This window comes from Pipra filicauda, unplaced genomic scaffold (assembly GCF_003945595.2).
Source record: "Pipra filicauda isolate LSUMZ 115617 unplaced genomic scaffold, ASM394559v2 scaffold245_size1146780_pilon, whole genome shotgun sequence".
Lineage (NCBI taxonomy): Eukaryota > Metazoa > Chordata > Aves > Passeriformes > Pipridae > Pipra > Pipra filicauda.
Window position 1 is genome coordinate 1,108,851 of NW_024104360.1, and position 16,151 is coordinate 1,125,001.

Here is a 16,151-nt window from a genome sequence, read left to right on the forward strand (position 1 = left end):
GTTTTTCTTTGAAAATTGTAACTCTTAGGAAGAGGAGAAGAGGCAGATACTCTGCCAAGTAAGCTACAGCTTAGGCTGGAAGGCAGGATGTGTGGCTTTGAACTTGCTCAGCAGAAGTGAGAATTGAATCTGGGACCCTGCAAACACTCTATTAAATTCCTGACTAGAATCATAGAATCATGAATCATAGAATAAACTGGGTTGGAAAAGACCTCTGAGATCATCAAGGCCAACCCTTGATCCAACACCGCCGTGGTTACCAGACTACGGCACTGAGTGCCACATCCAGTCTCATCTTAAAAACCTCCAGGGATGGTGAATCCACCACCTCCCTGGGCAGTCCATTCCAATGTTTGATTACTCTCTCTGTAAAAGATTTCTTCCTAATATCCAACCTAAACCTCCCCTGGCACAGTTTAAGACCATGCTCTCTTGTCCTACTGTTTGTTGCCTGGGAGAAGAGACCAACCCCCACCTGGATACAACCTCCTGTCAGGGAGTTGTGGAGAGTGATGAGGTCTCCCCTGAGACTCTTTTTCTCCAGACTAAACAACCCCAGCTCCCTCAGCCTCTCCTCATAGGACTTGTGCTCCAGTCCCTTCACCAGCCTCGTTGCTCTTCTCTGGGCCTGCTCCAGCACCTCAATATCCTTCCTGAACTGAGGGGCCCAGAACTGGACACAGGACTCGAGGTGTGACCTCAGCGCTGAAGGGTGAGGCCACAGGGGAAGAATCACTTCCCTGGTACTGTTGGCCACACTGTTCCTGATCCAGGCCAGGATGCCATTGGCCTTCTTGGCCACCTGGGCACACTGCTGGCTCCTGTTCAGCTTCCTATCAGTCCAAACTCCCAGATCCCTTTCTACCTGGCTGCTCTCCAACCACTCTGTCCCCAGCCTGTAGCACTGCAGGGGGTTGTTGTGGCCAAAGTGCAGGGCCCGGCACTTGGCCTTGTTGAACCTCATCCCGTTGGAATCAGCCCAACTCTCCAGCCTGTCCAGTTCCCTCTGCAGAGCCCTCCTGCCTTCCAGCTGATCGACACTCCCCCCAGCTTAGTGTCATCTGCAAATTAGCTAATGGTGGACTCAATCCCCTCATCTAAATCATCAATAAAGATATTAAACAGGACTGGGCCCAACACTGATCCCTGGGGGACACCACCACTGACCGGCTGCCAACTGGATGCAGCTCCATTCACCACCACTCTCTGGGCCCGGCCCTCCAGCCAGTTCCTAACCCAGCACAGAATGAACTCTGTGCTCCACGGCTCCAAGCCGTGGGCTGCCAGCTTTTCCAGGAGTGTGGCAAAGGCTTTGCTGAAGTCCAGGTAGACACATCCACAGCCTTCCCCTCATCCACCAGGCGAGTCACCTGGTAATAAAAGGAGATCAGGTTGGTCAGACAGGACCTGCCCTTCCTAAACCCATGCTACTTGGGTCTGACCCCTTGTCCATCCTGTAGGTGCTGTGTGATTGCACTTAGGATGATCTGCTCCATAACCTTGCCTAGAAGAACCCTGTTATAGCCATTTCTTTGTGTTAATTAATGCAATAACTAAAGTGTGATTTACACACGGTAGCCATGTGTAGGATATTCTTTGAGTACACATACTGGATCAGATCCCCTCAGTGCATTGTAGCTGGAGGAACACGTTGTTAGATATTCCTGATCACTCATAGGCTTTTGAGAGAAAAATGATTTCTCAGCCATTTTGATACTGGACTGCATCTGGATTTGCTGAGATACAGACCTCCACTTGTGAAAATGAGAATTTTTATAGTATTATGTCCATAGGGTAACATAAAAGATAAAATAATGAGGCTTTTTGCCTTTGGTATCTAAATTGTTCCTAAGAAGCCGGTTTACACAGGATATGGACCTTTCCCTCTTTGTGTTTGCTATCTATATCATGAGGAAGATGATAATATAATTAAATATTTTACATAATAACTTCTAATAGCTACCCCACAGGGATATTGGAAAGAGTACATTAAAATAATATTCAGATAACTGCAACACTGGAAGACTATTTACTTAGATAAAATATTCTGACTGGGGAAATAACTGTTCACTAATTAAGATAAGACACCATATAGCAACATAGTCTTCAATTTCTACTTTGTCACCTCTCTTCTACTTTATGTGTGCCTCCCAAAATGTGTAACAGAACAGAGTTAAAATGCAGGGATGAAAAAGTACTGGTATTTCCTTTTGTTTCACAAGGAGCAGTCCCTTAATAACTCACAGCAAGATAAACAAGAGGGAGGGAGAAGTCAACCAGTAAAGACAGACCCAACGCAATGATGCGAAGTAGACAAAAAGTTATTAAACAGGGAGAATTTTTTACCAGTAAAAGTCAATTAGCCAAAGTTTGTCTTGCAACTGGATGTTTCTAAAATGTATACATATACACACATTCAAGCATGCATAGGTACAGGGGTAGGGTTAAAGAGCCCACTCTAAGCTGATGTCTATGACATATGTGGAAAATCACATAAAACCATGAACTGACAGTTTTTGTATAGATGAATGGATCTTGCAGAGAGCAGAATAATATCTCCTTCCACGTGGTAGCATTCTCCCAAGCTTGGCATGACACCATGTCTGCTTTAGTCTTCAGTTCCCATTTGAATAAGGAGCCAACTCCCACATTAATAATCTGTGGTAAAAATATATACATAACCCAGCTGCCATTTTCTCACTCTCTTTCTGAGAACACTTAGACCTTGGAGTAAACATTTATTCTAAACAATGCAGGAGGAATGTGGCTGCTCAGCACTGCCTGGGATTAGTGGGGAGGGCTGGGGTGTAGCTTTAGTTACAGTGAAGAAATGTGTGATAGCAGAAGTATGTTTTGACAAGGATAATATTATTAACTGTAAAAAGATTTGTCTTGTTAACCCTTCAAGAGATTTCTGGGTGATTTTTGCATATTATGTGAAGGAGTACTGCTTCCTATGCCAGCACAGTTTCCAATTCACACTGTGGTGCCAAATGTTCTGTCCTAAAGATGGTGCAAAAAAATCAGTGCTCTGCCAACTGAGAGGGACAGATCATCAGCTGCAGCAGGGTGGCAAAGCATCATTATTGTCATTGTAACAGTCTGAACTGAGGACTAAGAATCTCTATCTTATAGTCATTAACATGACCATAAAAAATTGTCACAAAAGCTTTTCTTAATTGTTGAGTATGGGACAAATAAATGATCTGCTGTCTGAGTAATTTTATTTGGGGCTGTCTTTACCTCCTGTCTGTGCACTTTTGTGTATGTTGATGTGAGCTGTTGAAAGGCTGCTCCATGCCAATGCTCACATAGTTGGCTGGATTTTGGTGATGCTTCTTACGATTCTTTTAACTGAAGGCAAGAACTCTTGACTGATTAAAAAAAAAAAAAACAAAAGCCAAAAATGTTTGTGTATAAACCCATTCAACTCTGTAAAGTATTTTTGGTTTCTATTTATTCTGTATGCTGTGGTAATTTTTGGAACTGCATGTGCTGCACTGGGACAGGCTGTTCCCATAATATGTAATCTGTAGAGCCCCATGTATTCTTTGGGACTCTAGGATCTTCCAATGGACACATCATCTTTTTCAGGAAATTCATCCATTCATTCAGCTCAGGAATAGCCATAATGAACAAATGCATAAATTTCTGTCTCCCCAAAGTGCACTCAAGTGTCAACATACCTATTTCTAGATTTTAAATACAGTCATTCCCTGATAGAAGTGTGTAATTTGTGATTTTTAGGAGTCCTGACAGGTTGATAAAAGTGCTTTCTTCCTGCCTTAATATCTGTGATATTTTTTTTCAATTAATGTGAGCTTTCAGGTTCTTGAATTTACTATCTGCTACTTCAGTTTTATTTTCTTCAATTGGCAGGGCTATAATGCAAAGTGGAACATTGTGTATATTGGGAGTAATTCAAGTGGAAAAGACACGGCAAACTCCAGGATACTTTTGCAAGTCACATGTATCTATAGGGCTTTTTTGGTACAAATGTGGATAAACTTGGCAATTTAATCCTTTTAGGAGTTAAGTTTTTCCATACGTCCTGATTTTCCTGAAAAGAAGAAAGAAAAGAATGTTCATCTGTTTTTCACATCCTTTACCCCATTTGTTTGGCAGGAGTTTGTAATGAGAGGAGACGCAATGAGTCAAATGCATCCCTAGAACTGCAGAGGTCACACCAGGCCTTACACTGGCCCATTAAATTTCTATAAATATCCAGCTATCCTTTGATTATTTTTTCTCCCTGCAATCACATGCTATTTCCTTTTAGAAGATGTGTGGCTATATGTAATTTTTTAAAATTATTTTGCTTAGCATCAAAATGAACACTTCATTTCAGGCGAAGTACTGTGTTGGTAAGCTGCTCCTCTCCCATGACATGGATGAAATGGTGCCTGTTCACAGTTTGGGATACTAGATCTGCAAATATACTTTGTAAATCTGCTGGTATTAACATGAAGATAATGCAGATGGGTGCGAAAAGCACATTAAATATTTCCAATAATTCTTGCAAAAAAAATTTAAAATCCATTTGTTAAAAATAAACACAGAATGGGGCCACAAGAACATGAAGGCAGTGGCACATTATATATGAATGATATCCTCTTCTCTGGGGACGAGGTTTTTATGAAATCCTATGTTGGTTCAAATCAGCAGGAGATTGATCACCAACTCTATGAGCCTGGGTTTCACCTATGGTTCTCAACTCAATCAGAATTTAAATAATAACCTGTTCTCACTAAAGCCAAGTGACAGTGGAGAGCTATTTTTTTGGTTTTTATGATGATAGTCCTACTCTTGCCAATGGGATACTGAACAGGGCCTTGATTGCGAGACTAGGAACTCAAAAGCTGAGATCCCATCTCTAACACTAAATCTTTCCCAGAACTGTTAAATTGAGCAGTTATTTTCAAAAAGGTTTACATTAAAGGATAAATGGTTTTCTTACCTCCCCAATCTGTCACCGATTGCCAATATCTGCTCAGGTCAGTGACTGACATGAGTTTGAGTACAATATTTCTTCTCAATTTCTCAGACGACCTCTGGTAACTCTGGCTGAACTCTGGCTTGTTATGTTTGTCTTGTTATTTTAAAATTTAAATGACTGAATAGCAGTGGGAAGTTTGGTATTTTGGTATCGTATAAGATATCATTTGAATTTTGAGATAATTTACATTGGCTTCTACATGTGTGTGCAGTTTTAAAAAAGAACCAAAAACTACATTAAGACAACTAAGAATAGAAGCTATGACTCAAAAGGGTTTGAGATTAGTTGAAATTAGTGGAAAAGGAAAGTAAGGACTATTTTTAAAGGAAAGAGAAAAAAAAGAGAAATATTAGGCCAGAGACAGTCATTAATCATCAGGATGAGCTTCCAGTATGAACTAATTAGCCAGACCTAGAGCAAGGACAAAGTTCAAAATGAGATATATGTCCTAATTTACCACAGAACACACTGTGAGGTCCCTGCAGCCCCAGCTTCAAGTTGTGCATTCAGTCCTAGCACAGAATAGCATGGTGGTCTGCTGGGTCATGTTCTTCTATTCTGACTGCCATGATTATGGATAGCCAGTAATGGCAATTTCATTTTACAAACAAAATTTTTGAGGAGTTCTGAGTTGGGGGGCTCGGTTGGGGTTTTTTTGTGTAGTTTTGTTGTTGTTGCTTTGTTTTCTTTTGTGGTTTTGTTTGTTTGTTTGTTTGTTTTTTCTGTTCCAAAAACTTGTGATTAAGATGCTAACTTCAGCTGTTGGATGAGGGGGTTTGCATCTATGTTATCTTTGATTTGGAACAAGAATTTAAACCAAGTTAACCATTAACTGGGTATTTTTGTTCTAAATTCTGATCTACTCATCTTTTACTCTTCCCCATTGAAACTGTTTTGTACATGAAAGTAGCCACAGCTCTACAGAGAGAGCAGTGGAGTATCTGAATGGCTAAGTAATTCCTTTCTGTCTTTCTTAATTAGAAACATTTAAATGGATACTCCATCTCAGGTTCAAGGAAAAATTTCTCAGAACCTACACCTATCCAATTAAATGGCTTGGCACTGGATAATGAAAATTCCCTGCAAATGATATTTCAGGGTCTACTGTTAAATCATTTCAGATTTTGCCATCTGATTTTCTGTAAACTGGATAACTGAACTCCAGTAGCGCCTCCTTCTGAGGTGAACTGAAAATTCCCCACAGAGACCTCATTTTAATGTGAACAAAGTTGTAGGATCTGGATCCTAACTTCCCCATGGCTCAATTTACTGGTCTGTCTTGTTGTCACATAAGAAGAGGAGCTATGAATCTGTTTCTAAAAACATTGACATTTTAAAAAGCAATGTTATACAGGGAAGATCTGAAGTGATACCTTTGCATGAAGTACTAGTCCTGTGTAGTCAATAAATCCAAGATTTCATCCTTACACATAATTGCATTCACCACTGTTAGTAAAATAACAGATCTGTTCCTTGAAAAGGGACTTCCATAGCAGAAGTTAGTTGCTATTAGTTTGACTTCCTTAAAAACACTTTAAAAACCCCCTTTGCCCTTATTTCTTGCTGTCCTTCCTTTTATCAAATTGTGCTCTGAAATGCACTGGTTGTGGGGCCTTTGTTTCCCCATTCAGAGTTGCTGCTATTGAGCACCTGTATAGTATCCTGGGAGTGCAGTTTGGAGCAGCTCAGGAAATAAAAACTTCCCTGCAGAGCTGGTAGTGCACAACAGCAAAGCTGTAAATGTTTATTTGTCACTCCTCTCTTTCTCTCACTCCACTTTTTTTCCAGTCAAAACAGTGTCTCTACCTGGTGCTACCCTGAGTATACTCAGAGCTCCTACAAGACTCCAAAGTCCTTGTTTGGATATTTCTGGCCATTTGGCACTCCCCTCTGGTCCCTTCCAACCCAAACCATTCTATCATTCTTTGATTCTGTGATTCTATGATCAGAGTTTGAGGGAGGAGACAGAAATATTCCTCTGATATTTCTCATCAACTGCCCTCTTTATGTTTCCCAGTTGTCTTTCCTGCTGTTCTGTGCGTTTATTTATGTGCCTCTTTCCTCTCTTAACCTTAGGGGTTTTTTCTCATCCTCATGTTTTCTTTCACATCAACAAGAAATATTGAAAGCAGCCCATGAAATTATAGCCTTTTTTACCACTTTATATCTTTATATCAAACCCAAAAGAGCTGTACAAATAATTTCAAACCTAAAAAGTTATGTATTTAAGAGACTGCTGAATTTCAGTCTGGGCTGTGACCTTAGCAGTTTTCACCTCTAGAAACATGAGGACTGAGAACACAGTCTCACTGGGGGGAAAACCTCAGTCCCAGCTCACTTATTTTAGCTTCACAACTAAGTTCATCTCTGCTATGCCTTCCCTAAATGGGTACATTTGTCTCTTCATTGCACCTCAACTAATTTCATGTCCTGTAATCTAATCAACAGCAACTCTTCATTGAAAAGAAAATTGCTCCTTTAAGTATATCATACCTTTGCTGGAATACTGACACTAGAAATTGCTGTTGTATACTAGGCCAAGCAAATTATTTTTAAGGCAAAATTATTAAACTATGATCTTGCTTAATCCTTCTATAAACATTTGGGGAAGAAAAATATGCTTTAATCTCGTTTCAGTTCTACATTTTTTTGGTGAATAATCTGTGAATAATTCACTTTCCAGATGCAAAGTATTACTGAGGTATTATGATAAGACTAAGGAAAACACAACCAAAGATGTATTTCATTTAGAGAGCTGTGTGTTTGTTTTTCAAAATAAAGATTTTGGTGCCACCACTTATAAAATGTAAAAGAGACATCTTGCTTTCAGCCCACCTGCCCATAATGGTTTGAACTACACTCCTTGTTCCTTTGGAGGCAGGATCAGGGTCATATCAGTGCTGCTGCATTTTATGCCCAAAGATAAAATAGTTTCAGTTGTGACACCTTTTGACAACAGCCACTGCAGCCAGTGCAGATCAAATCTTGCTGAGTGGATCTGGGATTTGTTTGTTCTTACCTCACAGACATCTGTTCCTTCTCCCAGGTCCCCTGATGCTGTCTGCCTTCATGCAGCACTAAACCAAGTCAATAAGACCTTTGTCTAAATGTGGGATATGCAAAATGCAATTGGACCACAACAGAAATGTCTCCTTCTGAAATGTGGTTCAAAGTTGTGTGTTGAGCATAGTTTAGTTATAATTTTATTAGCAGAAATTTACCACTGTTTTTCTGCAGCACTTGAAGGTGTTGAGGTGTGTGACCTTTACTGTTAGGTCCTGCAAGTGTTGCAGTCTTACCTGGCCAGTCTTGTCTCTGAATTGTTGAAATATTCCTTATAATATGTGCTAATTATTACATGGAACTACTCAAGAATTGTTCTTTCTTAAATCTGATCTAGGTGATTATCTCAAGCTGTTTTGACTTGGCTGCCATATAAAACTAGGGGAGAACAGAGTGTATGAGTCAAAACCACCCAGCCAGCAGAGAAATTAGATTAAAACTGTGTCTAAGAAAAATCTTCATAAACATCTCCTATTATATCTTTTCTTATCCAAAGATTTGGGTTAGAATCCTGGCCACAGTGAAGTCAATGGAAAAAATCCAATTGCTGCTAAGAAGGGCTAGGATTTTATTCCAAGTCTGTGAAATAAACCATAATTAGCCTTCCATCGTGGCTGCCAGAATCCATGTCACCACTTGCTTCCACTTTCTGAATTTAGTGAAAATCTGTCTATAACTTAAGAGACATTTAAGGAATAGCCAAGTGACTTTCTCTCTATCACTTTCTCTTTAATTTAGAAAACGTACCCTGATGCCTTCCACAATTTGCTCTTGTAACAAATGTTAAAGACCCTACATTAACCTAATGGCAAATTCTCCCTGTTATTGCTTGCTCTTCTTTTATGTTTTGATTTGAAAAAGTCCCACAGCTCTCCACACTCTAATTAATGGTCATTAATTATATACCATTTTGCTTTATTCTCTGAATTATATTATATCCCTTTCTTACCCAAATAAATAAATGATGGTTTTAATTATCTTTCCATAAATATTTACTTTAGCTCAGGTCAGGAACTCTTGCTGGATGTTCAGTATGCATTTGGTCTACCATTCTACCCGAAGTATGAAGAACAATTTACTCTGGAAGAAAAGGGTCTTTCCTTGCAAATTATGCAGTATATCTCCAATTTTGTAAACTCTGGGTAAGTGGGTGATATTTAAGATTGCTATGGCTGGGGACGAGATGAAGAGTATACGGAGTGTAGTCAGTCCAGATCCTGCCCTCTCTCAAACAGCCTCCATTTCCTCTAACAACTTGTAAGCCTATAGAGGGTTTTGGTCAAAACTGTTGGAAAGTCCTCAAGCAGAGCAGACACCAAAGATTTGTAGTTTGACTCTTAGCTAGAAGGAATAGACATTTTGTCTCCATTGACCAGCAGCAAATTCTGCTTAAATACATAGGAGCTGCAGAGGCCTTCTTGTTGGTTCTAGAGCTTAGTCTCTTGCCTAAGAGTTCCCTTATCCCCCCCAAAAAAGGGGGAACACAGTGCAGCCTTTACTAACTAGTCTGAATATTCTTCAGCTTTACTGTGCTGTGACCATGCTTGAGAATGAGGAGTATCTCTAGAAAACTAGTGTGGGAATGGGGGGAAGGGTGACTTCATGTGCTTTTTATGGTATCTTGGGTTGGGTTGGAATTGAGGGCTGTTGAGGGTGTTCATAAGCCTGTGTCTATACAGATTCTAGGTACTTGTTCCTTAGGAACTAAGGACTAGGAACCTAGGAACTAACAAGTTACCATGAATGATTCACCACTGTGGACTGAATTTGAACCCTGCTGGTCAGAGGGACTGGATACACATTTCCCTGACCTACCCAATCTTCCTCTCACTTTACTGTTCATGTCATTGTTTTCTAATGATCATTTCTCCTGCTCCCTTAGAAATCCAAACTACTTTCATAGTTTCTCGAGAAGGATGTCAGGGGTGATGCCCCTCTGGCCTATGCATCTGTCAAGTGATGATGGTGATAACTACAAGGAGTTCACTGTTTCTTTACCAACACTTAAAGGATTGAAAAAAGCAGACTGTTCCTTTTGGTCTGATTATATCAGAAGACTGAAAGCATCCACAGGTGAGAAGAGCATTTTCTGACATTAAATAAAACCAAAATTCTCTGCTTAATGTTTTCCTCTGAATGTAGCTCTATCACTGTGGAAAAGCACTTTTCATAAATTAAACATTTTTCATTGTCTGGGGCATATAGTTAAGACTATCCTGAGAGTGAAAGGATGCAACGGTAAACAAATTTATTTTGTAGCAGATAGTGAGTAATAAAGTTTAATTGCCCTGGAGTTAGAGCTAGAGAAATCTTCCTGCTGTGATGATATAACAAAGCTATATCTTCTAGTAGTGCATAGACTTTGACTAAACTGGAATGCTGGGTATACAGGCCTGTTTTGTCTACTGGAAACACCTAACATGAGAATGCTGAGATTCCTATGGTTTAGGAGGAACACAATGATGACTATCCACTGTAAAGTTGTAACTGAGGCTTTACTTATATGTCATTATGGTTCCTGCATGCTTTGACTTCACAACAGATAAATTTCTCTGACTTTTTTTTATAGTTATGCTGATTATACTCCTTGTATTTCTCCTTTGTCACCATAAATTTCAATGCAGCTATGAGAGTCCTTCAATTTTTTCTTACTGCTTAGGACAGTAAAACCAACTCCGCAGAGATTTCAATCTGCTGCCTGTCCTGAATTTATTCTGGTAAATAAAGTCCACTTCGTGGCTGTGTATCTTGTAAATAAATTTGGATAGCCTCGAGGAAAGCAAACAAAACCATCCCTTTTTGGCAGGCAGAGATGTTTTGAATTGTTCTTGGAGGCCTGCAAGTTTGCGAGTGTTTTTTATGTCCTAAGTTTCATCTTCAAGCCCTCTCTGCTTTTGGGGACATTGCAATTCTGGGAACAAAATGTACTTTCCAAGACACCAAACTACCCAGGGTATCTGTGGCTGACAGAAGACTTCAAATGGGCTGAGGCTGACATTTGTGTAAGACAAAACTGTAATGTCTCAGAACATTAATTTGGTGATTCTGATGCAAACACAAGGCATCAATTCTCTTGTTGAAGACACAGCTCCAATCTTCACTCATGGTCTTTCTTCCAAAGTGAACTCAAGATTTTGCAGAAAGCCTTTTCATCAGTTTCTTGATGTCCCTCAATGTCTTTCAAGTTTAGAGGGGTATTTTGATCTCTCCAATGGCTTTCTGGTGGTTGAGATACTGCTAATTTTCAAAGCTTGATTCTGATGTTTAAACAGTCCTGGCTATAACTTCTAGATCTTTTGGGACTTCACCTCTCAGCATTATGTCTGTGTAATGCCAGACTGAGCATTACTGTTGACCAAGCACCACGGACAGAGGCTATTCCCAGCACTTAGAGAAAATCCCCCCAAAAGGTGGAAAAATATCTACCAGGGCAGATTAGTTTTGGCATAGAGAAGGTCTAAAACCATCCAAACTGGCATAAGAACACAACATTCGTGTATGAGTTGGTCCAATGATCTGTCTAACTCAATATCCTGCCTTTGTCAGTGGCCAAAGCCAAATACTGGAATGTTAAACAAAAAAATAGAGAGGGAGAGAAAAACACACAGAAAGAGTTCACGAAGTTGAGTAAAATTTTTGAAAGCAAGCCATAAAGTGTGAAATTTATGGAGTGTAGATTGTCAAGAAAAGATTTAAAAAGTACATGTCAACATGTTATTCTTCAAGCAGAACTGAATACACCCGGCTGGCTCTTTAAGCCAGTGTTTGCTTGGCCCCAGAACCATGCTAATGCAGTTACACAGCTGACTTCTGCTAAATTTCATCTCATAGCAGTGTTGGCTTGTTACCTTGCCTTGATAGTCATCTTTAATCTTATCTCGCCTTGGAATACTGAAACTTCTCATACAATTTTAATAGGCATCACATCAAACCCATTTCTGTTCCAGACCTCAGCCTGGGATGGTATCTTATAGAGATTCATGCTGTGGGTCTCTTGATAACAATCTGAGCACACCTCCTTGGAAAAAAGATTCATCAGTTCCCCTAGAAAGACAATATAAAATTCGGATGCTGATGGCTGAAGACCCTCAATTTTTTTTGAGATGTTGTGCTGAAATGTGTCAATCCATCAGTACAAGTTCATCACTTGCATTACTCTCAAAAATTGGATTCTGCAGGAGTTGCGTCCCTGTGCATCATGTTGATGTGTCTCCTTTGCACCCAAGGTTACTTGCTGTAACTCCCTTCAGAACAGAAGCATTGCTTCTGTTGTTACCTGAGTGCTCCAGCCTCTGTTCCTGGAGTGCTGTCAGGCTGTCAGTCAGATACTCTGAGGTCCAATCTAACACTTTCCCACCTTTCAATAAATATAAAAGTCCATGATAGTGTTCTTGGATTATTATGGATTGCAATCTGTGGCCTCCTGCCAAGTAGATGGAAGTTACAAGTGTGTCAGCAAGAGGTACTGATAACGAAACAATTCAGTTTTCACATGTAAGTGCAAAGATGTACAGAATGTAGTCTGATGCAGTCTCAACCTATTGTGATGAATTCTGTTTTGTCCATCTCACCTTTTCCTTGAAATCAGTTTTTTTCAGCTTCATATGTCATCTATGATCTGTAAGCAAAAAACCCCAATATATTTCAATAAAATGGAGAAGAACTAGACAAACCAATGATCATAAAATATAACAGAAACTAGCTTTTCAAAAATCTTTCTTGATCCTTTGTATAGAGCCAGGTGAAATGTCTTGACTTAGAAATGTCAAATTAAGGATAACTGAAGGCTCAAAGCTCAATATCTCAGTCCAACTGAAAACCGAGGTATTCCTTGTTGTGGTTTATGCTAAACTCATAAATTGCAGTTTCTGGGATAAAAACTTCTCATATTTAGAATCTTACATGACTTTAAGTTATTCACTGCTGGATCTAGAAACTGTTGTATATATATCTAGCTTAACTATTACTTGCAATTTTCTTTCCATTCTGTAAAATACTGTCCAAGTCAAAGTAGGTGTTTCATTTTGTGATCAGACCACAATATTTACTGATGGAATGTATAATTTGTTCCTGGCACATAAATGGAATGTATGTAGATGTAATTGGAGATAATTTAACAAAATTAATGTCATAAATGCATTGATTCATCATGGTGTTTGCTGGCAGTGCCTTTACAAATTATGGAGGGAAGTCTGAATTTGTTTCATTGCAGATAAACTATAAATCTCTTGAATTTTTGTTTGAGACCGGTTTGTAGAGTAGGCATTTTGGGGAGCAGTCTACCTGGGGAATTATGAAACTGATGATGCTTGAAAAGGTTTGGATTTAGTAAATGGAGTTCCCATGGTTGCATTTCAAAGACATGCTTTATATTTTGAATTATGACGGTTTCCATGGGAAACATCAAAACGATAAACAAAAAGAGTGGCCATTGTGGAAAAAATAAGCTGTGAATGGCTTTTTCCAGAGAATGTGTTAACAACTTGCAATTCAGTTAAAAACAGGAGCTCCAGAATGTTTATGTATATTCAGACAGATGTCTGAATGCTAAAATTCCCCTTGCATAGTATGGTGGACTGTGCTGCCTAACAGTGAGTCCCTTTGTAAGGGGCCTCTCTCACTGCATCCCAAACAGGTGGACTTGGATCCAGTCTTCATCTCTTACTCATCTGACTGGTATCTAAACAGAACCAGTCCTCCTAAAAGAAGTGCTTCTGTAAGCAGTGTTGCAAATGGGGAGAAAGAGATACCTTTAGTGTCTCAAAGTTGAATCTTGTCTGCCTAACTCTTGTGCCTACATTTAAACATCTGGGCATATTTTACATGTCCAAGTTAGCCAGACTGGACCCCATCTGTAGAAAACAGGTACCAAAGCTGAAGCCTTTTCCATGAGCTCTAGGACACCAAGGGTAGCCACACAAGAGTCCAAAAAAAGCAACAGTATTCATAGTTCAGACTTGAATCAAAGCTGAATCAGGAATGTTGTGGTTAGAATTAATCTTTTATCCTTTCTATTCACACCTTCCTTTTCGAAATCTCAGCTAGAGAACAGATTCCTTTAGTATGGGGGGATATCTGTGCAGCTATGAGAGCACTCTCTCTAGGAGACATTTAATAAGCACCCTCAGTACACTCTCTTGACACGGTTTGGTGGTGCTGAGGCAAATGTGTCACTGAAATAGGGTGGAAGAGTAAAACCACAGAAGGAAAAATATAATAAAGAAGAGACCTATCAGAGGTGGGGTCCTTGGGGCCTTGTATATTCCAGACAGACAAAAAATTAATGTTCCCCACACTTCCTACCTAGTAGGGAAGTATCAGGAGATAATACAAAAAAAAAAAAAGTCTTGGATGAGTGGAGAGCAAACTATTATACATTCCAATGGCATTATTTAAAGCATACTGGAGGGACAATTCTTAAATACCATCAGATGGTCTGCTGTTACCCTAAAGCATTTTGCAAATGGACTGCAAACTGAGAAAAATATCTTCCTGAACATTTATAGCTGCATAAAAGTCTTCTAAATGTCATTGATCAACTGTGTACCTCACAACCTGTTTCATCAAGGATATGACATCTCTTTTTATCTCAATTATATTGTCTTTTCAGGAAGTGCAAGTGATGGAGAATCATCTGGTGAAAACAGCCCTAGTGAAGCTCCCAGTGAAGGACTTTCCTCCCCGGAGAGCCAGCCCCTGGGAGACAAAGTGTCTTACAGCAGATAGGAAATCACAGTGCTATCAGATGGGTTTGTCACATGTTGTACATCCACACAACCATCTCACACCGAATGAACAAGCTGCTTCCTTTAGTTAACTTTCTGAACAAGTAAAGTAGACTTCTCAATAAGGTAGTGTTTCAAGAAAATTGATGAATATGGCACAAAATAAACACTACAGCTATTGTGTAAGGTCAAAAGAAACTGTAATTTGAAAAATGAAGTATCAATAAAAACTACAAAACCAAAACAAATATGCTTGGACTTCGTTTCTTGCAACTACACAAATGCCAACATGTTGTAGTACCACCAGCCAGAAAAAGACATACATTAAAACACTTAGGAGTCTCTGGGTTGATGAGGCTCAGATTTGTTAGATGTCACATCTGTCTTGTCCTTGTTTGTTACTCGTCCTATCACAAGCTGCTCATAGGAGTGGGAGCCTGGTTTGGCATTCTGGAGAAAACTGAAAAACTTCAAAATGGGAAGAGAGAACAGTGTAAGAAGAGAAGCAAGAGTATGCACTGAGTGTGTTCACATGAAGTCAGGCACATGCACATGTTATATTCATGTCATGATCCTTGTGAAATTATGTGTAAGACAATTTGGTTAAGGCAGAACACACAGCAGGGATAATAGAAAGTTAATTAAAACTTAGAACTTGTTCTTGGAACATTTATCTTTTGGAAGGAGAAGGTGAGATACAGAGTAGTTTTGGAAGTGTAGGGAAAATCATAGGATAACTGTAATGGCTCTTAAAGTATTTTGGATTAGGTTGTTAATTCATTGCTGGGATTGTTTGGCATAATCCTCAGTTGCCAGTTTATCACACACACTTTTATGATATTTCACAACATTTCCATTGATTTCAGTAGGACACGAATTTCTTTGCAGTGCTGAAATAATTATTAAAACAACTCACAAGGTTTTGTTTGCTTCTTGGGACCTTTGCCAGTGCATGAGCAGTCTTTACTGCTGTCTTCCATGTATCCAGGTTTCCAAAGATGTTACCAAGACAGAAGAAAAACTGTGTAACACTCATAGTTCTTATACTTACATCTCGTTCAATAAAAGTAAAAATAATCAAGAAGCTTGTTAACTGACTAAAAATAAAAGAGTAAAGATGGAGAACTCAAACTGAATTTTCCATCATTAACTTTATTTAAACTAGCTAACGGGTAATGGAAAAAAATGAAAATATTTTAAAAGTTTTTAAAAAGCCCAGATCTTAAACGTGAATCTCAACAGAGGATTCTTTCTTTGCAGTAACTATAGATACAGCAGTTATGATTTCTTGGCCAAAACTGGGTTTACCTTTCCCTCTTTTGAGACAGCTTCTTGAAACCTATGTCTAATAGATTCTATTTACAACT

At 39.2% G+C, this 16,151-nt stretch overlaps 1 protein-coding gene across 1 annotated transcript in view; it reads left to right on the forward strand.

The window, feature by feature from the left end:
• Positions 1–14,996, forward strand: part of TG (thyroglobulin) — a 146,922-nt gene extending 131,926 nt beyond the window's left edge. The window contains exons 46-48 of the mRNA XM_027712037.2: positions 9,061–9,201; positions 9,942–10,132; positions 14,670–14,996. Coding sequence (XP_027567838.2) covers positions 9,061–9,201; positions 9,942–10,132; positions 14,670–14,785 — 448 coding nt within the window. The 3' untranslated portion in view covers positions 14,786–14,996. The remainder of the gene's footprint in view (positions 1–9,060; positions 9,202–9,941; positions 10,133–14,669) is intronic.
• The last annotated feature ends 1,155 nt before the right edge of the window (positions 14,997–16,151 follow it).